We start from the raw sequence: 25,176 nt of genomic DNA on the forward strand, positions 1-25,176 counted from the left end.
CACAGACATTCACCCTAGGCTTACTGCACTAGGGCATACTTTTCAGTCCTACCAGGGTGCAGGATTTTTCACCCAGCATTAGGTTTCCTCCCAGTTTCCTATCTCTCACACACGCACTATGGACAGTTGGAGAGCAAGAGGAACCCCACAAAAAAACAGGTAGAGGGATAGAAACCTAATTAAAGGGATATTCTCTACCCTCTAGATAGGCCATCAGTTATTGATTGGATAGGTGTTCGCAGATGAGGACCCCCATCCATCAGCTGTTCTTTCGGCCTGCTGTCAAGTGGAGCAGGCTGGACGTTGTCATCGGTGGTCACGGCAGGAGTGGGAATGCAGACTTAACCCCCATTGAAATCAATGGGCAGCGCCACGCTTCTCTTATGTTCAGAGGATAGGTCATCAGTTCAAAAAGCCTAGAATACCCCTTTTTAAGATGGTTTTTTTCCTCTAGGCTGATTTTTGAAGCCAGGTACCCAGTGTTGGAAAGCAACATTGCCAACCCCTGAGCCTTCTCTAATAGGAGAGTGTTCATAAATCAAAACGCTAAGGGCTCCTTCATACTAGCAATCGTGATATCGCTGTGCATTTTAAACACAAATGTCAATAGCACTTTCTAATGTTAAAAACGCATCACACATTTGTATTTTTCGATTTTTGTTCGCTTCGTTTTTAACAGTAGAAAGTCCTATTGACATTGGCGTAAAAAGGAAAAACAAAAAAACAAAACAGCAATATCGCCATCGCAAGTGTGTAGGAGCCCTAATATTAAAAGGGGTTTTCCAGCAGTATTCTACTAATTGCCTGTCCTGAGGATAGGTCATCAGTAGTTATTGGTGGGAATATGCTGCATACATTGTATAGTGGCTGTGCCTGGTATTGCGGTTCAGTCTCATTCACTTTAATGGGTCAGAGCTGCTCTCGGGCCATGTGACCAATGTATGTGACATCACAGGCCTGAGAAGAAGCAGAGGTGCTCCTTAAGGTACATTTATACGCAACGATTGTCATTTGAACAAATGAACGACTCAACGACTTTTTTTGCTTTTAATAGGTTGAGCGTTTACGCATAAAGATAATTGGTTGGCATCCTCGCCGTTTCTCTCGTTGTGTAAACACTGTATATGTTAGCTCGTGTGTGTATGTATATGCGAAGAATCTCTGGCTAGGAGGTTTTTAATTAGTGCAAAGAAAAAGCCATTGTCTACTGCAGCATGAGTTAATTTGTTTAACTGGGCAAACAATCACCCCTCCCCATAAGTCGTTTGAAAGACTGAATAGCTGCTATTTGAACCTAACGACTATTTTTATGCAGGATGAAACTCGTCGGTAAGCGACAAGTGAACGAATGGTGCACGATGGCTTGGCGTTTACATGTAACGATTATTGCTCACTTTCACTTGCTTGATCGAATTTTTGAACGATAATTGTTGCATGTAAATGGGACTTGAGTCAGCTGAATGGCGGAAGCCCACTGAGAATCTATTGACCTATCCTGATGATAGTGCATCAGTGTAGTCCCAGAAAGCCCCTCTAAGGGGCCACTCCGGTGACTTGTTTTAGTTTGTTATGCAGCTATCCCGCAGTGTATGTATAAGTGAACTAGTGTTATCTTGGTTAGTTATTCTTTTCCATCTGAAACTCCTGGCCTCTTCTCCGCAGTCGTGTGACCATAGTTCTGACCAGCTCAGATCTACTGCGCGATGCCTCCCTCACACAGGCGTTTGCAGAAATGCAGCGTTTACTGCTGTTTCAGCAGCGCTGTCATGCATTTTTGTTTTACATTTTGGCTGCATTTTCAGCAGTCAAAGGATGCTGAGGCAAAAAAAAAAAATCAATCGTCCCCTAGCTGGCGCTCTTGAACCAATCAGAACAATCTCGCTGCCAGGTGGGGATTTCAATCCCAGTCACTGACAATAGATGCTTTGGCGACTTGACAAGTGCCCGGCTGCCTGCCAGGAGCTCTGTTGTGGTTGTGTGGCTTTTTTTTTTTTGTGGTAGTGCAGCTAGCGCTTGCGTTTAGCGCTGCCAAAAAAATGTGGTACCAAGTTGTGCCACGTTTTCAGCAGTGCTGAAACCGCTGCCCATTCATTTCTGTAAGCGACGCAGGGCTGAAAACGGCAAAAGATAGAACATGCATCGCTGTCAAAGTGCAGCATTAAAGATGCTGCGTTTTGATGCTTGTGTGAGCAGCCCCATTGAAATGAATGGGAGCGTTGTATAGCATTTAGCGCTAAACGCTGTACAACTACGTGTGTATGGGGGAGGCATTAGGGCTCATGTCCACGGGCAAAATAAGAATTAAAATCCGCAGCAGATTTTAACTCTTCTCCTGCCCGCGGATCCGCACCCCATAGGGATGCATTGACCACCCGCGGGGTAGATAAATACCCGCGGATGGTCAATAAAAGGGATTTTTAAAAAAAATGGAGCATGAAAAAATCTGGACCATGCTCCATTTTCATGCGGGTCTCCCGCGGGGACGGCTCCCGCGGGCTTCTATTGAAGCCTATGGAAGCCGTCCGGATCCGCGGGAGACCTAAAATAGGAATTTAAAAGAATTTACCCATCCGGAGCGGACCGGAAGGTCTTCTCTTCCTCACGGCCGCATCTCCCTTGCTTCGGCTCGGCGGATGTGCCCGGCGCATGCGCGCGGCACGTCGGCGACGTGCCGCATCCGTGACGAGTTCATCCGCCGGCCGAAAAAGAAGATCCGGCCGTGAGGAAGAGAAGACTTTCCCGAACCGCTCCGGATGGGTAAATTCTTTTAAATTCCTATTTTCAGCGCTCATGTCCGCGGGGCAGGAGGGACCTGCTGCAGATTCTCCATGTAGAATCCGTAGCGGGCCTGATTTTCCCCGTGGACATGAGGCCTTAGGCCTCATGTCCACAGCACGCGTAGATATTTCATGCGGCTTTCCGCAGCAGATGCACTGCGGGTCATCTTAAAATGTGGTTTTGTTTTTATCTTGCGGGAGATCATGAATTGCAGATTTGTCTGTGCGATTGTATGTTGATGCACTGCGGATTATCCGTGCAGAAAAAAATTCTCAACCCCACCTCCGTAATTGCTTCTAACCTTCAAATCCGCAGCGGATCTGCAAATGCATTTAAATGTATTTGCGAAAGCACGTGTGGATCCTAAGCTCCCATAGAGATGAATGGAGCCAGATCCGCGGTAAAATGGAGCATTCTGTGATTTATTATCCTATCCGCACGTGCCAACTGCAAATCATTTAAAATCAAATCCGCAGGACTTAAATGAAGGTTGGATGTTCAACGTTTCTCTATGGCGGGCTAGACCTGCGGGAGTCCTGTGCGGATTCAATTAATAATCCGCCTGTGGACATTGGGCCTAGGGTCAGTTCAGGGTTTCCAGCCCTCTGCTCTGGTTTTAGTGGAGAGAAACTAGAAGAAAAAAAAAAATTTTCTTTCTTCCCCATTGATTTCAATGGGATTTAAAAAAAAAAAAAAATAATTAAAACAACAAAAACATCAGTGTGTTTTTGTTGTTTTGACAGAAAAATAATGCTGTAGTATTTTTCCCCATCCAAAAAATGGAAATTTAACAGAATGCAAGCAAACGGAAGCAAATGCGACCATGTGAAGCCGGCCTAAGGCCTCATGCACACGGGCGGATTTGCATTGTGCAATCTAGAGCGGGCGTCCGCCGGATTCTGCAGCAAAAACTCCCATAGCCTGCTATGGAAAAGTGATTCTTCACGCACACGAGCGGAAACCAATGACAAACAGATGAATAATCATCGCAGCATGCTCCATTTTTGCATGTATTATGCGCGGACAGCTTCCATTGAAACAGGACTTTAAAAATCTGTTCTTCGCATGTCCATGAGGAAAATGTACAGCGCAAATTAAAGAAAAGCGGGTACTCGTGAATGCTGCATGCGGAATCCAACCTGCCCATGGGCAGCCTTTAGGCTTGGTCCACACTGGGGCTGAATGCAGCAGAATGTTCAAAGTGGGCATTCTGCTTCCGATCCGCAGTGGAATGCCCGCCTCCAAACCGCATTTGTATCATGTTTTATCCCACATCTTTGTGCACAATTCATCCCCTCATTGAGAAGAGGTGAAGTGCACAGCGGTACAATTAATATACCGCGGAATTGAATCCTGCACCTTTTATTGATTTCCGCACGGGTTTTATGCAGATTATTTCCACAGCTTGTAGATGAGATTTCCAAACTCTTATCCACTTTGTTGCTATTGTAAATGTCATGGAATTTCTGTGCTGAGGATCTGCACGTAAATTCCATGGCAAATCTGTCTCCTTCCCTACCCCACTGTTGGGGTGCGCAGGTGACTTTCCCCAGGCTTTTCAAGATGCATGAGAAAACGGACTATTGCTTTAATTGGTGCGTTTGTTTGTTTGTTTTCCCCTTCCATTTGCAGTCCAATACTGCACTCGCCTACATAAATGACCCCTGAGGCCACTCTCACACAGGTGCTTATTACCGCAGCGTTTTGAATACCGCGGTAATAGTGGTGTAACGCTCCCATTGATTTCAATGTCTTTGATTTTGGAGCGCTGTCTCCTCTATTTTTCAGGATTTAGTGCACCTCCTCATCCATCACGCTGTTGGATGCAGGGAGCTGCGGAGGAAAACAAATGTGAAATTGCACTGCTTTTGCTAAGACCGTGTGTGAGCGCGGCCTCAGGTGTACGGCCTCCTTTACAGGGGGAGCTCTGCTGCTTGTTCATTTTAACTGAGGAAATGTTAAACGTACCTTTTTAAATGGTATGGCATAAACGTCCGACAGCCGTCCCACAGACTACCGCCTGACTCTCGGTACTCAAGTGAATGGAGGTGGAGCAGCTGGGATCGTTCTGGCCGTCCGCCTACATTCACCGTAAACAGGAGTCGCTAAAAACCAAGCAACTCCGACAGGTGAACAATTTTCTCGCTCAGTGCCCTGTTGGTGGCCACGTGGGGCGATTATTGCCCAAATTCGCTGCTTCTAGCGAGCGCTCAAATGATGATCGCTGAATGTGAACAAATCTTTCAATAGTTTCAACTTTTGTTTTCACAACTGATGAGCACATATACCCCAATTAGGGGGATCCGTGTAACTCATTTGTATTCTCTCCAGCCTCCATTAGCTGGCCATATACAGACTGTGTTTATGTGAGGATTTGCTCAGACCTGCGTGTGTTTTGGAGTGGAGGTTCACGTTGTACCTTACGGAGATGCCGCTTTCTCTGGTACAGGTGTATCACAAAGAGCTTGTTTACTTCAACTATTGCAGAGGCATTGCATCATTCTGCGGCTCTGTGATGCCCATTTATTGTGGTGAGCTGTAATCCTATGTCTGCATATTATAACCCGTGCAATGGCATATGTTCTGGGGAATACTTCACTAGCTGACACTACAGAGACGACTTGCAGTAGGGTATTCCCAGTGTATGTGGGGGGTACACGCTCTCCTGGGACTTACAAGTATACATAGCAGATTTAATACTGTGTCTTTCCCCAAAGCCTTTATATCATCTATACATAGTTGACCGCCTTTGGGTATCACATGATCCATCTTTTTATCCGGTGTGCAGAACTAATAAAGTTATGTAACTTCCTAATGTACTTTGCGGTTTGATTCCTCACTGTTTCCATAATTCAATAACCTGTTCTGACTTGCTTCAATGTCTTGGTGTAGTTATCAGCCTGGAGTTCAGAGCGCAGATAGCTGAGCAGTGCAAACCTTATAGAGGATTGCTTAGGCTCTATTTACACGATATTCTTGTGCGCTGTTTGCATCGCACCGCACACTGCGCATTACATGTCCTAGACTCGCACAAGAATAGGGTATAAAGCAATTTTGTCAAATGAATGACTGACTGAATTGGATGGACCTTTCACAAGAATAGCAACAAAACAAAACTCCTATGGAAATATCGCCCATGTAAATACACCCTTAGCGTACGTTTACACGTAGCGGAAAAGCTGCAGTATTTCCACAGCAATTCCACATCCAAAACTGCATCAAGATAAATGGTTGCATACCCTCAGCTGATTTCAGAAGGTGCAACACTCCCCCCTCATCTCTGAAAGCTACACCCCGCCACCTGGCAACCTCTATTGAGCACCGCTAACCAGGTGATGTGGCTAATTCTGCATCACCTGAGCAGCGGCGCTGCACTCACTAGAGGCCGCCAGGTATCGTGTGAAGAAAGCACGGAGACTAATGGAGGTGAACTGAGCATAACATTTTCTGACATCGGCTGTGGAAATACAGCTAATTTCTAGTCAAATTTCGCACCAATGATGTGTATCTTGACACTTGTCTTTTGCTGAAATGCTGTGGATTTTGTGTGGAATTTTCCATTCCAGAAAATCTGCAGTTCTCTTGCTACATGTAAACCTACAACTACAGCCGTATTCACATGGGTGATTGCAATTTTTGATTTTTGCATCCTTAAAAAAAAAAAAAAAAAACACAAACCTAAATGTACAGGCTGTGTACTTTTTGGTTTTCTTTATAATTTATTTTATTATTGTCCCCATGGTTACTCGCGTTAAAAATGGATCAGAACACATTATTTTTGTAACTCATTAATTGGCTAGCTTGAGCGACTTTTTTTTTTTGCCATAAAAGCGAACAAAAATATGACATGATGCGGTATTTTAATTTGCACTTGAGCAATTGTCGTCCAAGTGAACGAAGTGTCATTCCAGCCACCTGCCTTCATGCACTGTAAACAGGCAGTCATATATTCAGCAACTGCTGCGTACACGGAGCGAGAAGCCACTCAGGCGTTCTATCTCAGTGATATTTGAGTGCTGCCTGCTCTAGTTTTGCACGTGTTAATGCATCTCATCACCCATCACATTGATGGGGTGCGTTAAAAAAACACTAACATGCGTTCAAATGCAGCGTGAAATTGCAGTAAAATGCATTTTCTGAACGCATATGCAAGAGCAGCCTAAGGTTGCCCATACACATGGAATAACTGCCTCTGTCGCATCTTTATTTTTATGCCATCTTTATTGTCCCCCATGCATATTTGGCTTCGCCGAGCGTGCATTTGTTGTGTATGTAGTCGGGGAGCAAGCCGAAGCAGGACACCTCCGGCAGCAGCTTAACTCCCGACAATAAAGCCAACCTCTACCGTTGGGGAAAGATTTTGAAGCCCCTCATACACATTGGATGAGCAGCTGACATTGTTGGGTTCGGCCTATCTATCTCATGAATAGGCATCCCAATTCCTTGAGAGGACAATTCAATGACCTCTAAGTAGTGGTGTACTAAGAATATATACAAGAAAAGAAAATGCTATTCGGTCATATTCACATCTGCATCAGCGTTTCTGGCATGAAATCCCGGTGTAAAGGCCCATTTACACGCAAATATGATCACTCAAAATTCGTTCAAAGATAGGGTGAATGACTTTTTGAGCAATCATTTTGCATACGCTGCTAATGGGCACTAATGCCTATTAGCACCGTATTTTAAACTTAACTTAAGCCCCATTTACACAGGACGAATGGCGGGCAAACGATGCCTGACACTTGTCCCTTTGTGTTCTCGCTCCCGTGCTGCTGCACAAAAGCGAATATCACTGGCTCTCTGACAGAGCGGCTAGCAGGGGGCTGGGACGGCTGGAGGAAATTTCTCTCCTCGCTGTCCCCCACCCCTCTCCATTCACTTAACACAGCGGCCGTTCAGTACTGAACGGCTGCTGTCTACACTCACAGTTCCGGATTTTATGCAGCCTGAACGATGAGCATTTAGTACTGAACAGCCGCTGTGTTAAGTGAATGGAGAGGGGTGGGGGGAGAGCGAGGACGAGAAGTGCAATCTTCTCTAGCCGCCCCATTGCGAGCCAACGATCCTCGCTTATGTGCAACCTCACGGGAGCGAGTACATGCAGGGACGAGTGTCGGTGATCGTTTGCCGAACAGTTGTCCTGTGTAAAAGGGGTCTAAAAATCCTCATTCGGACGAAAAGCAAACAATGGTAGCATTTACATGTAACAATTATGGCTCAAAAGACATTGTTTGAGCGATAATCATTGCGTGTAAATGGGGCTTAAGTGGAGCACCATACTGTAAGTTTTGTCTGGGAATATGCCGGGTGGCATGCCGGTACACGCACGGACTCCACTATGCTCATTGGGATCCTTCCTGTGCAGTTTGTATCTGGCGCTTTCAGTGTTTGGCTCTTAGGGGAACAACTGAAATAAAAATGCCGATGAGAAAGGCCGATGGTGGAAAATCCCTTTTAAGGGTAACCTGGAATTCTGTGAAAACATCTTGTGTGCCAGACATCTTATTTCTCTGTGTACATATCAGGATTAATAAGAATGGAAACTATGATACAGCCCGCTCATCTCGTATAACTGTCTTTGTCTTAAAGGGACCCTATCAGGTAGTTCATGGTGCCCTTGAGTAGGATAATGACTGCAGCTGTCTGTCATTAATTGGGTATGGTTTAGTAGATTTGGTGCATTTACATGGAGAAGCCACTGCACCCAGTGAGAGACTATTCCCAATTATTCATGGGGTGCTGCTCATAGTCCCCTTACCATATCGCTGTAGTTTAGTGGTAACTAGCATCTGCACACACTGAGATATACAGATTAGGCTGGGGTCATGAGACGTATTCCCAGCGAAAAACTGAGATTTCCGCGGGATAAGCGCAGTGAAAAACCCGCCGGCACTCAGCCGCAGGTTTTGAAGAGGCTTCGCCACATGCTTTTCTGCAGCGCCCGACTCTCCCATAAAGAGGAGCGAGGCCGCAACGGGGGAAAAAAAATATTGACCTGCTGTGTCCCGGGAATCCGCGCCGCAGCGCCGACTTTACCGCGACGTATTGTCCGCCCCTTGTGGACAAGATTTTTGACAAATCTCGTCCACATGGCTGGCTAATTCCAGGATTAGCGGCCACAGGCTGATGTGCCACAGCGAAATTCCGCACGGAATTTCCGTGGCAAACCCGCCCTGTGTGAACCCAGCATTAGGGATGCAATCACTTTTGGTTATGCAGATATCTTCAGGGATGTTTAGTATAGTGCAAACCTTGTCTGCAAATTTTAGTCTACACATGTTAGGTGGCCTGAAGTAAAGGTAGATGCTATGGGGTAATATCGGGCTCATGGGCCTTCTGGGCTGTGTTATACTGGTGATGATTGGAGAGCCGGACTCCCATGAGGGCAGCATATGAATTTCTCCTTGATGGTTTCTTTATTCCATGGATTCATACGATTACGTGGACACCAAATTTATAGTTTGTATGTCTAATTTTTTGTGACTTTTTACAAATCACAATTTTGTCTATTACATATATTCTGTATACTTCGCTATGGTCCCTACGGTTTGAGTTATGTTGTTGACTTTTTATCGGTTCATACAGTTTTGTATGTCTTGATATAAAGACAATCCAAACTTCATGTAACCAAATTCATATAGTGTTTTTTATTTACTGTAACTTAAAAAGAATAAAATGCCTTAAAAAAAAAAAAAAAGTGCTTTCTGTCGCCATCTTTTGATTTCTGTCAATCAACTATTAATGACCTATCCTTAGGAGGTACTATTGTATCTTATCACCACTGGAAGTAGTGGTAGAGACAAGATTGACAGGCCGGTGACTCCCCCTGTTCCTGATTGGCTGCCGAGCTGGCTCCTGTTCAGGTCCTTGCAGCCCACTAACCTTCCCCCGGGTTTCCGTGCTTTGTCACTCGGCGCTGCGCTGGTTCTCGGCTCCCGACCTTGATTTCACCTTCTCGCTGCTGCTGTCACTCTCCCTGCCTCCCTGCTGTCCATGTGGTCCCTGGCCCTTATGTAACATCCTCGCTGCTGCTGTCACTGTCCCTTGTCGCTGTCCGTCTCCCTTTTCCCAGCCCTCAGCTCGCCTCCCCACTGCTTTGCTTGTTGCCTGCGCTACATCTGCAAGCCTGTTGCTTTCACTTGTCGGCCAGTCTGCCTTCTCCACTCTCTGCTCCGCTGCTGTGCAGTTCCCCAGCACTGACCTCACATCAGTGCTGACAGATGATATATGTATACACTACCGTTCAAAAGTTTGGGGTCACCCAAACAATTTTGTGTTTTCCATGAAAAGTCACACTTATTCACCACCATGCGTTGTGAAATGAATAGAAAATAGAGTCAAGACATTGACAAGGTTAGAAATAATGATTTGTATTTGAAATAACATTGTTTTTACATCAAACTTTGCTTTCGTCAAAGAATCCTCCTTTTGCAGCAATTACAGCATTGCACACCTTTGACATTCTAGCTGTTAATTTGTTGAGGTAAGCTTGTGAAATTGCACCCCACGCTTCTAGAAGCATCTCCCACAAGTTGGATTGGTTGGATGGGCACTTCTGGCGTACCGTACGGTCAAGCTGCTCCCACAACAGCTCAATGGGGTTCAGATCTGGTGACTGCGCTGGCCACTCCATTACCGATAGAATACCAGCTGCCTGCTTCTGCTGTAAATAGTTCTTGCACAATTTGGAGGTGTGTTTAGGGTCATTGTCCTGTTGTAGGATGAAATTGGTTCCAATCAAGCGCTGTCCACTGGGTATGGCATGGCGTTGCAAAATGGAGTGATAGCCTTCCTTATTCAGAATCCCTTTTACCCTGTACAAATCTCCCACCTTACCAGCACCAAAGCAACCCCAGACCATCACATTACCTCCACCATGCTTAACAGATGGCGTCAGGCATTCTTCCAGCATCTTTTCATTTGTTCTGCGTCTCACAAACGTTCTTCTTTGTGATCCAAACACCTCAAACTTGGATTCATCCGTCCACAACACTTTTTTCCAGTCTTCCTCTGTCCAATGTCTGTGTTCTTTTGCCCATCTTAATCTTTTTCTTTTATTGGCCAGTCTCAGATATGGCTTTTTCTTTGCCACTCTGCCCTGAAGCCCAAAATCCTGCAGCCGCCTCTTCACTGTAGATGTTGACACTGGTGTTTTGCGGGTACTATTTAATGAAGATGCCAGTTGGGTACCTGTGAGGCGTCTGTTTCTCAAACTAGAGACTCTAATGTGCTTATCTTCTTGCTTAGTTGTGCAACGCGGCCTCCCACTTCTTTTTCTACTCTGGTTAGAGCCTGTTTGTGCTGTCCTCTGAAGGGAGTAGTACACACCGTTGAGGGAAATCTTCAATTTCTTAGCAATTTCTCGCATGGAATAGCCTTCATTTCTAAGAACAAGAATCGACTGTCGAGTTTCAGATGAAAGTTCTCTTTTTCTGGCCATTTTGAGCGTTTAATTGACCCCACAAATGTGATGCTCCAGAAACTCAATCTGCTCACAGGAAGGTCAGTTTTGTAGCTTCTGTAACGAGCTAGACTGTTTTCAGATGTGTGAACATGCTTGCACAAGGGTTTTCTAATCATCAATTAGCCTTCTGAGCCAATGAGCAAACACATTGTACCATTAGAACACTGGAGTGATAGTTGCTGGAAATGGGCCTCTATTCACCTTTGTAGATATTGCACAAAAAACCAGACATTTGCAGCTAGAATAGTCATTTACCACATTAGCAATGTATAGAGTGCATTTGTTTAAAGTTAGGACTAGTTTACAGTTATCTTCATTGAAAAGTACAGTGCTTTTCCTTCAAAAATAAGGACATTTCAATGTGACCCCAAACTTTTGAACGGTAGTGTATATTTTTTTTCTTTTTCCAGCAGCACTCCTGGGAGGCTGCCGGTGGGGACACTCCGTGCTGGAGGCTGAGAGCAGCAGAGCGGGTAGCCGCCACATTACAAGTCCTAGCAGCATGGGGACTTAACTTTGGCTTGGATGGAGGTTTAGGATGAGAATTTGTTTAAAGGAGATGTCCCGCGCCGAAACGGGGTTTTTTTTTTTTTCAACCCCCCCCCCCCCCGTTCGGCGCGAGACAACCCCGATGCAGGGGTTAAAAAAACCACCCGCACAGCGCTTACCTGAATCCCGGCGGTCCGGCGTCTTCATACTCACCTGCTGAAGATGGCCGCCGGGATCCTCTGTCTTCGTGGACCGCAGCTCTTCTGTGCGGTCCACTGCCGATTCCAGCCTCCTGATTGGCTGGAATCGGCACGTGACGGGGCGGAGCTACACGGAGCCGCTCTCTGGCACGAGCGGCTCCATAGAAGACTGCTGAAGACCCGGACTGCGCAAGCGCGGCTAATTTGGCCATCGGAGGCCAAAAATTAGTCGGCACCATGGAGACGAGGACGCTAGCAACGGAGCAGGTAAGTAAAAAACTTTTTATAACTTCTGTATGGCTCATAATTAATGCACAATGTACATTACAAAGTGCATTATTATGGCCATACAGAAGTGTATAGACCCACTTGCTGCCTCGGGACATCTCCTTTAAGTGTTATGGTTAAATTATTAGTTGTAAATGCTTCCATTTTGGACCATTTACAGCTAATAACGTAAGCCTAACACTTAAATAAACCCTCACCTTAACCCTCCATCCAAGGCAAAACTCACTCCCCACGCTGCTAAGAACTCTCTGCAGGCAGCCAATCAGGACCTTTTTGGGGCGTACCCTAGCCCTAAGCTATCACTTTTCACCTCCACTAGAGATGAGCGAGCATGCTCTGATAAGTCAGTTACTCGAGTAACTGCATTCTTGTCCGAGCGTGCTCGGGAAGGGTAGGGGGGCTTGGGGGGGGGGGGGGGGGGGAGAGATCTCTCACTCTCTCTGCCGCCCCTCGAGCACGCTCGGACAAGAATGCAGTTACTCAAGAACAGCGAGGCTCGCTCGAGTAACTGACTTATCTGAGCGTGCTTGCTCATCTCTAGTCTCCACCCATTATTCTGGTGGTGACAAGGTACAATAATACCTCCTTAGGATAGGTCATCAATAGTAAATGTCTGGAATACTCCTTTTGAGTCTCCTATCCTACACATTTTCCAATTCACTTCATCAGTTTCTATTAGTACATATGGTTGCAATAGATAGGGGGGGCCTATTTACTGTCCATAGTGGAGAGTCTGTACAAAGAGTATCTCCCACTTTAGAGGACTCTGCACGGCTATGCATTACATGACCGTCCATTCATCTGCATGGCTGCCATATAATACCTGCTTGGCTTCTCTGGTGACAACAGCCAGTCGCTTAGCGTTTCAGCGTAACGTGTTTGTATTCTGCAAGGAAGTCATTTAGTAAGCATTTGTAATAAATGTTATTTTAATAAGCTTTAATACTTCAGCAGAACCTTATAAGGAACCTGAAATGGAGTAAGATGTGCACATAATAAACTGAATCACCTTGTCTTGTTTATATGTACATACTCCCTGGTAATGCCATGTCATTGTGAAGGTGCCACCTATAATTCATGGCCCTAGTAATTATTATCTTCTGTTCTTCACCATCAACTTTATGTCTCTTTAACCGATCCAGACATCTTGGAAGATTCAGTTGTGGACTTAGTTTGGGGCTTCAGTTTGATTCGAGATGGTGCTGGTGCTAGCCTCCCCTACTGGAGATGGTGAGGTTGTGCTGCTGTTTTACCACTAATTGCTGTAGTTCTGCAGCTAGCATGGGGAAAACTCTAAAATCGTGTTTGTTTTTTTTTTTTTCTGTTTTGCAGTTCTCAGCTGCAAGGATACACTGCAGCACAACCGTACCTTATAAATATATATGCTTGAAGCAAACCTCCTTTCCTCAGGGCAAAATTTGTCCCAGGATGGTGAGGGGGTGCTGTTACTGGCTCTTCTACCTTTGCAGATTTCGCCTAGGGATCCATCGGTTCTGGCCCTCTTGGTCTTTTAAGATGGTGGCACCACTCCTCTCGCTGTCCAGTGCATGTTGTGCATCAGTAGTCTGAGGTACTACTTGCTGATTTGGCAAATACTGCTTACGTGAGAAGTATTTGCCAATCAAAACAGCATGTAGTGCTGTAGACTACTGATGAACCACCAGTAGACAATCTGCATCAGATAGTCTGGGAATTGGTGCAGCCATCTTGGAAGAATTGAGGAGCCCAGAAAGCAGCATATCCGGAGCAAAATGCAAAAAAAGGGAGTGCTACACATAATATTGCCCCCTCTGGGACAGATTTTGGCCTTGGATCGGAAGGTTGCTTTTAAACAATAGCTTTTATATCGGGAGGAATCCTAAAGCGTATTATACTCCTGGCGTTATATGTAATTACAGTATTGGGCCACTTTCACACATACTGTCGGCAAAACGCAGTGATTTCAATCAACGGTTTGCCATGATTTTTACCGCCATTTTCGGATGCAGGTTACTGCCTCCAACAGTGGGTTTTAATGCACCCCATCATTCTGATGGGTGATGAGGTGCATTAATTGCGGTAAAATAGAGCAGACAGTACTCAAACGCCATGGTCGAGCGCAGGTCTGCGAGACTCCCTTGAAATCAATGCAGCGTTTGATGAACCAATCACAGTCATTCAATGTGATGTCTGTGATTGGTTCATCGGGTGCTGCATTAATTGGCTGAGCCATGGCACTCGAGAACCAATCAGAACCAACGCTTCCTGGAGGCGGGATTTATGAACCCCATGATTTCCATATGGATTTTGACATGGATCTGCAGTGGATTTTACACTGCAGCAAATCCATAAAGTGTGAACGTGGCCTAAAGGGTATTCCTGATTCAGATATACCATAGGCCAAATGCACACGCCCGTGCACGCTGCCATAGGATTGCATTACATAATGCAATGCTATGCAAACAGCCGCGACTTGACCGCATGAAAACTCACGTGGTAAACAAAAATGTCCTATTTCTTTGCGTGCACAGAAATGTCACTGGTGGCGCGCCAGCGCTGGTCTGCAACACATTGGCGTACAGTGAGACACCGGGAGGAGGTGAGCGTCGGGTCACTGCATGAGGCAGTCTAATAGATGTCGGTCCCACCTCTGGAGCTGCCCCCTGTGATGGAGACCTCTGACCTCGGCATCCAGGCAGGGAATGAATGCAGTGGTGACTGTACATGTCCCTTCAGCTCTCTCCGTACACTACTAAGGAAACTGTTAGACAAGCATTTTCCACATAAGTTCCCACACCTATCTGACATTTATGGTATATCCTGTTTATATGCCATGAATGTCTGAGTTGGGGATAAACCGACACTCCAGGCCTGGAGAAACAAAGCTGGCCAAACAGCTTCCGTGACTACTAGTATGCAGTGGTAGTCTAAGACACTACAAGCTGAGCTGACTGCTTAATCCCTTAAGGACATGGCCTATTTTGGGCTTAAAGGAAACCTGTCAACTAAGTTATGGTGCTGTTAGGGCAGGTGACAGGGAGTCGGTCAGGTATTTTTCATACACTCCCGGTTTCCGTGCGCCAGCTGAAACCCCAATTTTTTAAATTTTTTTTTTAAGAGTTCTGTACGTGCGCTCTCCTAATAAAAGGCTATACTGTAATGTATTATCACGTGACAGGTCTGAACACCATTGGCCCTTTTGTAATGACATCGCAAACCCTTTACATGCCACGATCAACATTAATCGTGGCATTTAAAGGGATCGGTGTTCTCACTGTAAACTTTTTTTTCCTGTGGTGTTAAGGGGTTAATCAAAGCAGGTGTAGTGTATTATACTAATGATGTGTATGCATGCTATTACACAGTGTGCGTCAGGTAGTAAGAGAAGCTGCTGTAGTCATCTTTGTGTCTCTAGGCCCAGAGGGTCGCTTTAAGGCCACTGCACCCCCACCAATCTGATGACGGGTAATCTATATTCTATAAACCCTGTTAGGATGGTCAGGCGCAGCGTGTGATGGGCAAACCCCTGTGGGTTCCATCTGATAGCAGGTACAGAAATAGCTGCAGCAGCCAGGTGCGTGGAAAGTACCGCTACTGTTTATCTGCTTCTTACATGAAGCTTTCACATTTGTACCATTTCCTATATGTAGGAGTTTCCTGTAGTGCAGCCAATAATTTAATGACTTTGAATATACTGCCAGGAATTCTTCTTTCGTTCCCCTTTTTTATTTGCGCTTGGCTGATAAGTGTGGAGGCCTGTGAGGTAGAGGAGAATGAGGGGATACCCAGAAGAAACAGGGCTCTTCTTCTGGTGGGTGGGGTATTACTAGTACAGGCTTCTATTGTGAATGTCTGCGGAACCCTTCTGAGGCGGGACGCGGTGAATGCAGACAATGAAAATACATTGATTTTGGAATGTAAGAGACCTGCATACCTGGGGGAAAGACCATGAAACGTGAGAACATGCAGATGTCGCCTGTTGGTTACATGTCACGTGTGTTTTCTGCAGGTGTCACTATGCACGGTGCACATTTATTGAACTATCATCCCACCATCAGATGGAAGACCGATTTTCCCTCATCCAAGAACACACAGAAACCTATACAAGCGTTCACAGAAAGATGCAACGCTGAAAAATCCCTTTGTTACTCTTTTAAACATTTTTTTCCAGTCAAAAATACTATTGATGACCTGTCATCAGGATAGGTCATCAATAGTTGATCAGCCGGGGTCCCCCACTTGGCACCACGACCGATCAGCTGTGCGGGCACTAGCTGTCAGTGCTACAATTACAGAGGTTTGAGCGAAAGCCTACACGCCGACCTCCCATGTAGTGGCCAGCGCTGGTAACTGCAGGCTCGGCTCTTTGATTTCATTGATAGTATTTTTGACTGGAAAACCCCCTTTAAGTTGCAAACTAGGCTGGACTCCTCAGCCTTGAGGGTTTTGCCCGGGCCTCCAGTGCAGACCCATCCAAAAAATGCCAGATGAAATAAGGCTGCATGCATGCTGCCCTATGTCATCCAGGAAAATGCTGGACAGATCCCATTCTAGTCAGTGGGGTCCTTTTTGGTTCCTCCATAGAATAGCTCCATTTGGACGGGGATTCAGTTGTTGTGCTCCGATAATCTGTCCGTGTGCATTGGGCCTAATGCTGGTGTGAACCCATCCTCAGAGCAGAATAGGTCAACAGCCGTAAGATCCAACATGGCAGATGATTTATGTTTTTCTTAATATATGGTCTTCCTGTGCTCAGTATGTTGGATGACCGGTTGCATCCAGTTAGAGGCGTAAAACTTGGGAGATCAATTGCAATGGCCATCAGTTATCTCACATCAAAGGCCAGATTATGGGTCATCCTAGGCTGCGACTTCTGCCTAGACAGGCTGACCTTCTAGGAAGAGGGGCGTCCTGTCACTATGTGCGAGGGCTGTTCACACTCCACAATGTGTATAAAAGTGAAATAAGAGTTGTAGCATACTTATTTCATTCCACACTTCTACCACTGGGTTTCCGGGGCCATGTCTGGTCACCACATCACGACCCCTCACAATTATGTGGTGGTAATAGTAACTCTCTCCTTTCTGCGTGTCCATGTTGGCATCCGCTGCCTGCGGACTAAACTTCAGCTCGCCAGCAGAAATATGATGGTACAAAATTAATTAAACAGAAAACAAAAAAAAGTTCATTTATTTTCGTTCTCCTTTGTTTGTATTTATAATTGTGCATCGTTTGGCACCATATGTTAAGTGGTTAAAAAACCCCTCTCAGGATGCTTTTGATACGTGAGCGCATATTGGGGTTTTTGTAGAAAACAAACACAGGGATTACATAGAAATACCATAAACCCAAAACTGAAAGGCAGTTTTACTAAAAGCTGAGTCCTTTCTGTAGAGAACTGTCACAAAAAGCAGCTGTCATTTAAGGCTCCCATATACATAACAGACAGGGTGACTGAACTCATTGATTTAGTTGAAACTGATGTTCTATCTTATATATATATATATGCAGCGGAAGAAAGGATCGGGCATGTTGAATGTAACCTGCCTGATCATTTTGTTCTCCCAATTGCAAGCACATGCACTTCTCAGCCTCAGTGTGTGCATGGGGGGAATCTGGAGCAATAGTTGTCCGCCAAACAATTGAAGGCATACGGGATCTTTCGAAAGTCCACAGGATAAGTGCTAAGTTATGACCACTGGGATCATGACAGAAGTGGTTGGTTATTTCCCTGAAACCCATAGAGGTGAATGAAGCAGTGATCATGCATGCGTACTGTTACTCCATTGGGGACCACCTTTCTCATGATTCCTGGGGGTCCCTGCAGTCGGATCCTGAGGAATCATACATTTATCGCCTCGCCTTTTGGAAAGGTGATGAATGTTTTTGGTTATAGAAAACCGCTGGGAGTTTTCCCATTACTTAAAATTCCTTCACAACCACTCTGCCCTTCCTGGTCGCTGCTGACCACATGACATGTGACTGCTGCAGCCAATTACTGGTTATAGAAGGTCACTGCTGTGATTAGTGATTGGCTGCAGCAGTCACATGTCCTTGTCAGCAGCACCCAGGAACGGCAGAGTAGTTGTGAAGCAGTTTAAAATAATGGGAAATCCCCTCTAAGCAAGTAACTCATTTTCATGACCAACTGAGTTTTTGATATGTACAGTACTTTAATCTGTTCTCCTTTTTCCTTTTCTTCTCTCTTTAGTATGATACTATGCCTATTCAGTCCAACGTGGTTATGTGCCCCTGCCCATCTCCTTCTCTCGTGATCAATTCAGATTCCGGGTCCTCGCCTAGCCTTGCAAACTGCAGCTCCCGCACCGGCTCCACCAGTGAAACTATCACAACAGAGTCCGATCAGAAAACCGTACAACAACCAACACAACAGCCTCGAAAGAAACGTCCCCAGGACTTCAAGCTTGGCAAGATCCTCGGTGAAGGTTCCTTTTCAACAGTGAGTTCACTTTTCTTGCATCTCTTAGAGCTGTCCTGCTGTATGATTTGGTAGTTTCATCTTCTGCTCTGTTGAATTGGGCCACTCCGGCGTGCTTGCGCCGGAGAGCTGGTCTGCGCATGCGCAGAAGACGTGCGGCGCGAGCACGCCGGAGCGACCCCATTCAACAGAGCAGAAGGACCGGACAGCGCAAGCGCGTCTAATGGAAGGAGAAGGCAGCTTTAGTCAGCACCATGGAGATGGGGACGCCAGCAACGGAGGAGGTAAGTGTATAACTTCTGAAAGGCTCATATTTAATGCACGATGTATATTACAAAGTGCATTAATATGGCCATACAGAAGTGTATAGACCCACTTGATTTCACGGGACAACCCCTTTAAGGCATTGTTACCCCTTCATTTTTGAAATGGTCAGGGTCCATACTCGTTAATCACCAGCCATGTAATCTAAGCACATAGTAACTGGAAATCTCTTGTCCCAATAGTTTAATCATTAGTGCTTTTCTTAGATTGATGTCACAGGAAATGTCACGTGTGTTAGAACTGTCTCTGAGGGGGTTTTGTCAATCTAGAGACTTTTTCAAAACGATTGGACAATTATCTTTTGACGTGTTGGATGGGTTTCCCCATTACATGATTGTCATATAGAATGTATCGATCAGTCTTGTGATCAACAGAATCTGTCTTTTGCATCAAGAGCTGTAATCGTCACAATATTACTATTCATTAGCTGTGAGTCGGTATCCATTTAATGTTCCCTGCTCATTACCTTCATGTAAAGCCTCTACAAAGTACATATTTTGTTCTGGGGGACTCGGCAATTCCCTGTGGTGGCACTGTAGGGTAATTGAACGCTTACTGCTGAATTCTCCCATAATTTAAAGACCACCTATGATTAGCTTATCAAGAGGACCTTCTAATAAAACGGCATTGTACAAACCAGACGACCTATTTAAATGTCCACATGTTAGCTTTCTCTTTAGAGTTATGCTAGAAAAAAAATTGTTATTTTTCTATATTGGAGTTAATATGTTTGTTTTTATGTACTGAATATACCTTTTGTACTATTTTATAGGTTGTTTTGGCCAAAGAAATAACAACAGGAAGAGAGTATGCCAGTAAGTATATTTTATGTGGGGATTTTACACTTGTTTGCTGCAGAAAAAAAGCAGACACTCTTCTGTTCTTCCCCTAACTGCTGTTACATTGTTGGGGGGGGTGGGGGGGGAGTAAATCTGACACATGAAACCATTGTTGGGGGGGGTGGGGGGGGAGTAAATCTGACACATGAAACCAGACGTTGAATGTGTGATGTCATGCTCCTCTCCATAGATTAAAGGGATATTTCCAACTTAGACATTTATGTCATACCCACTGGATATGCCTTAAATGTCTGGTATTTGCACCTATGCCTTGCCAAGCAGTTCAATGGATCCATCTTCTCAATGTAGGTCAGTGTTCCACAAAATTCAGTCCTTGCAACCCCCTAAAAGGTCAGGTTTTCAGGATATCCAATGGAGAGAGCACATACGGCAATGTCTAAGGCACTGACAATAAATACATCATCTGTGCAATACTATGTGAATCCTGAAAACCTTACTTGTTGTGGAGTCGTGAGGACTGCAGTTTGGGAAATGGTGACATGCGTATTGTCTCCAGAGGTAGGACCTCCATCTATGAGACCGTTTTTTTTTTTCCTGATCATACGCCATAAATGTCCAAGTTGAAAATATTATTTTATCATTAGTAGCAATAACACAACATATAACACTGGTAAAGTATGATAATTGTGTGTAAAATCACAGCGGAGCTTTGTCCTAAGGAGCATGACTAGCATGGCCCTGGAACATACCTATGACAACAAGTTTTTATTTTTTGTATACCTTCACAACCAAATCTATAGTGTGTTTTTTGTTAATTTATTTATTTTTTTTTTGGTCTGTTACATGGAGACACAAAAGTCTACATAGAAGGTATAGCCAAAAGATTTTAAAGGGGTTGTCCTACCATTGCAACGTATCGGCTATCCACAGGATGTGTCTGATCGCTTTAGGTCCCACTTCTGAGACTCCAACCAATCATGGCAATGGGGATTTTAAAGCCTCCCCGTGTGAATGGAGCATCAGTGATGCATGTGCTCTACCTCTCCATCCATGTCTATAGGATTTCCAAAGATATCTGGGTGGTGTTCTCTTTCTTAGTTGCTATGGTGGGACAATCCCTTTTGGGAAGTTACTTGATTCTTCATTTTAGTTGCATTGGAACAATAAAATGGTTGCAAAAGTGTATATAACCGTGAATATTAATTCTTCAGACATATTAAAGCATGCTTATTAATTTATATTCTTTTTCACGTCTAGTTAAAATTCTACAGAAACGGCACATTGTAAAGGAGAATAAGGTACCATATGTGACCCGGGAAAGAGATGTAATGTCACGATTGGACCACCCATTCTTCGTCAAACTATACTTCACATTTCAAGATGTTGAAAAACTATGTATCCTTTTGAGATGAGCCCTCTGAATGAGGTCTGCCATTTGTTAAATATAAAGCAAGTCAGATATTGCAATTTTTCTTTAACCCTGTCTTGCCAAATTATAATACCATTATGTCCTAACTGGGAACTTCTGATTGCAGCAGGATGTAATGGTATGTCTGCTGGATGGCACAGGCCAAGAAGCTGTGCCTAACCCATCAGCAGCAGGTGCTGGCTGTGATGTAAAGCCAACATCTCAATTAGAGGCCTCTCTGGCAAAATTGCCCCCCCCCTCCCCCAATTGAATAATGCCCCAAAATGGTGTGAATAAAAACTACAAGACCACTTTTTGTAACTTTCTCACTTAGTCTTTCTGCATATGATTTATCCATCCAAAAGGACGTCCGATCCGGAAGAAAGTAAACACCAAGTTTCTTAATAATATTTCTTAACAATGGCTGCAGACTTTGGCCTCAGTTATGCCAAAAATGGTGAACTACTGAAGTACATAAGGAAGATTGGCTCATTTGATGAGACATGCACCAGGTTTTACTCCGCTGAAATTGTGTGTGCTTTAGAATACCTACATGAGAAGGGAATTATTCACAGGTAAGGTGATGGAAAGATTTTTTTAAAATGTGCTTGATTTTGGTAGATTTTATTCTTGCACTTCAAATTCCTGTCTGCAGATGTCATATGGAGATTGGGCTCATAGATGAACGACGGCCTGTTTATGCGGGTCAATCGTCATTGGATTTTTATGTCTGCGGAAACTAAACGATGAATGAATTATTATTCTTCGTTCAGTCCCTGCAGGCATTTACATTGAATGATTCCCATTCCTGCTATGAAGCAAGAATCTGAACGATGATCCGGCCATGTAAAAGGGCCCTTAGGGTGGCTTTAGATAGGATGACTGTTGTTCGAATAATCACTGAAGAGTGATTGCAAATGATGGTCGTTCCAGGTAAAATGGCCACCAACATGGTGATGGGTGATAAATCACTCGCTTGTTTCTGGTCACCTAAAATAATAGCCATTCATTGAGGAAAAGTCTGGTGTAAAGTCAGTCGCTCATATTTAATCGACTTGTGAAAGAATTTGCATGGAGATCCCCTCTATGAACGACATTTCAGTGAACCTCTAATGAACAATCATCGCTGTGTGTTAAAGCTTTCAAACAACTGTCACTTGTATGCTGAAGTGACTTTGCTCAGCGTAAAGATAACCTAAGTCCTCCTTCAGCATTCTAAATCCCACAAGCCTTTGACTGCTCTGTTGCGGATTGGAGGAGACTGTGTAATGTGGTGACCCTTTCTCCAAGGAGCTTGAACTTTACCATTTCAGCAACAGTAAGAAGATTTGTCTTGTGAGGACATAATCCATGTCAGCCTTATCTCTGTGACCTAACTTCCAGTGAGTTCAGATAAACCATTAGTTAATGGGGTATTCCGGATACAGGCTAAATCTAATCTACATCGTCACTATAAGTCATTTTGCAATAGGTTAACTGTACCCGCTGTAGCTACTTTCCTCATTTTCTGTGTCACGTGACCCTCTGCCTGAAGAATATCTCCACTTCCTCTGACATCCTGTCTGCATTTGCTACTTCCTTCCCTGTCCATAGCCTCAAACATCCTGTGAGCAGTGCATGATGGGTGGACAGGGGAGGAAGTATTGCACTGTATTGCTCATGTGCCGTTCAGAGTGCCGGAAGGTCCGGTCTGTCTGCTTCAGAAGCGTTCTCTGGCCTCTGAGTGAGAGCGAGGTTAGTGCAGGTAAGTTGTAGGACCTGTGAGCTGGGGGCGGAGCTATAGTGCTGGCCAGTAAACAAGCTCTATGCCTGCTGGGGCGAAGAAGAGGGTCCAGAGCAGCAGATAACAGTTACAGGTTGGCGCTACTTAGCTGTCCTTCCTAGATTTCAGCATTTTCAGAATTTCCATTTTGTGCCCGGGAAACCCCTTTAGGCTGACAATACATATAAGTCAGCCGAACTTGCTGATTTCACTGGAATATGCAAACCATTTCATATGTTTAGGGATCTCTTGATTATCCCCTCCCTTCCATGGCAGATGTCTGAGGAGGGCAATAATTGGTTGGGAATGTTGGATTTTCATACGCCTGTTCCCTTTTGCAGTGACTTATCTCCTTGAGGAGCTGATGGCAGCTAATTCTGCAGTAGGGCTCCAATAATACAAGTTCCTTTGAGCTGTAGTAACTTTGTTTTGCTCTGCAATTCCATAGTAACTTCGTTTTAGATCATCACACCTACAGCAGTCTTTCTTCTTCAGTCTTTCGATGATCAGTACCAAACTGTAAAGAGCCACAAATCAGAAGTGGAACACGTCACACAAAGCCGACCACTGTACTGTAAACCACTATCATAATGCTAATATTTTCTTAATTGCGGATTGATATTATTTGTTTCAGAGACCTGAAGCCAGAAAATATTCTGCTTAGTGAAGACATGCATATTCAAATTACAGACTTCGGGACAGCGAAGGTGTTGTCATCTGATAGCCGGCAAGGTACGCAATATATCCATAGTGCAGCATTATTGGGCCGTTAGCCTTTCCATAGACCATTGTCCTGAATAATAGGGATACAATCATGCATTTCAACATAAAAATGGCTAAAATTCATTTTTGCCTCTTACTTTCTCACATTTGTTGAGTTCCTTATTGATAGTTTCATAACATAGATCATTATTTTTTTTGCCCTGATGTTGACTTACAGCCTGTATTCAATCCCAGAGCTGTATTTACAATTTTATGGGCTTCAGAGTTGAAATCCCCCAGTATTCCTTGCTGGTCGATGTCTGCACAGAGTTTGTTTAGATGTTGTGGATTCTAGAACAATGCAGTAATTTAATGTAGGAAAATCTAACTGTACTCATGCATTCTAGGAGCTTGGGTAAAGCAAGTGTGTCACCTGATTCTAGTAGTACTTTCACACGGGCTGGTAGTTGCCTGAATGATCGCTCAAAAGGGAAATTATGGGTGATTGTCAACCTGCATAAACACAGGAACTGACGAGACAAGGGAGTGAGAATCGCTCATTTGTCAGATTTGCGCGTTTTTTGTTTTTTTTTTGTGCGTTTTTTTGGGGTTTTTTTTATTTTTTTTTTAGCTCCCCTAATAACCAAGCAACTGTCGATCTCTGTAAACGGGCAGTCACTCAGCTTTGCACCGCTGCCTATTTACTCTGAATGTAGTCGGCCGGCTAGAAGAGGTCTTGACTCGCTCTGCCTTCATTCAGTGAGTGATTATTGCTCCTGTGTGAAAGCACAAGAACGATAATCGCTGGAGTGGCTTACCTTATTGTTTAATAAGATCTGGGGCAGATTGATGAAGATGGCCTTACAGCTATAATAAAGGTAACGTTATGTTCACACGGGACTGATCTACTGCGGAATATAAACTACCCAGAATTCCACAACACACAAAGTTGTTGTTTGTCACGGATGTTGTGCCATTTTTCTTGGCTAATAGCACGTATTTTCGGGGCAGATTTAAGGCTTTTTTTTTTTTTGTTTTTTTCATTTTTCTTCGGATTTTCTTCTGTTACTATGTTTCTCTATATTACCTGTGTTACATTCTGCTGCGGAAATGTATAGAAAAGGCCACTTATACGGTGCTTTTCCGCAATATTAAAATCCGCTTCACAAACACAACTACACAGTCGATATTTTCTACTGTGTAGATCAAAAATTATTAAAACTCATGCATTTAGTTGGCCCTGCGGTTGTACGCCAGAAATCTTGCAGCGTATCCGTCCCGTGTGAACATAGTCTAATGTTGAAATATATCGTGGTCCCAACGCTTTTCACACGATATGCAACGACTTGCAAATTGTCGAATGGTCGGTTCACCTCCAGCATCGCTCTTTTCCCTTGCTTTCAGCTAAATATGCCCATCATAGCCCTGATTGATGTCTCCAGTTCAGGCAACTGGAGACACTGTGTGTTTTCAGGTGTTCTCTTAAGCAGGCTTGATACATACGAGCATAATGCTGGGTTTACATGGGACGAATGTTGGG

At 44.4% G+C, this 25,176-nt stretch overlaps 1 protein-coding gene across 2 annotated transcripts in view; it reads left to right on the forward strand.

The window, feature by feature from the left end:
- PDPK1 (3-phosphoinositide dependent protein kinase 1) overlaps window positions 1-25,176 on the forward strand; it is a 57,496-nt gene that overhangs the window by 14,169 nt on the left and 18,151 nt on the right. For both annotated transcript variants that reach the window (XM_066576329.1, XM_066576330.1), the window contains exons 2-6: window positions 18,413-18,661; window positions 19,737-19,779; window positions 21,022-21,159; window positions 21,603-21,747; window positions 23,569-23,666. In XM_066576329.1, the coding sequence (XP_066432426.1) occupies window positions 18,413-18,661; window positions 19,737-19,779; window positions 21,022-21,159; window positions 21,603-21,747; window positions 23,569-23,666 (673 nt within the window). The remainder of the gene's footprint in view (window positions 1-18,412; window positions 18,662-19,736; window positions 19,780-21,021; window positions 21,160-21,602; window positions 21,748-23,568; window positions 23,667-25,176) is intronic.

This window comes from Eleutherodactylus coqui, chromosome 8, assembly GCF_035609145.1.
Source record: "Eleutherodactylus coqui strain aEleCoq1 chromosome 8, aEleCoq1.hap1, whole genome shotgun sequence".
NCBI classification, from domain to species: domain Eukaryota; kingdom Metazoa; phylum Chordata; class Amphibia; order Anura; family Eleutherodactylidae; genus Eleutherodactylus; species Eleutherodactylus coqui.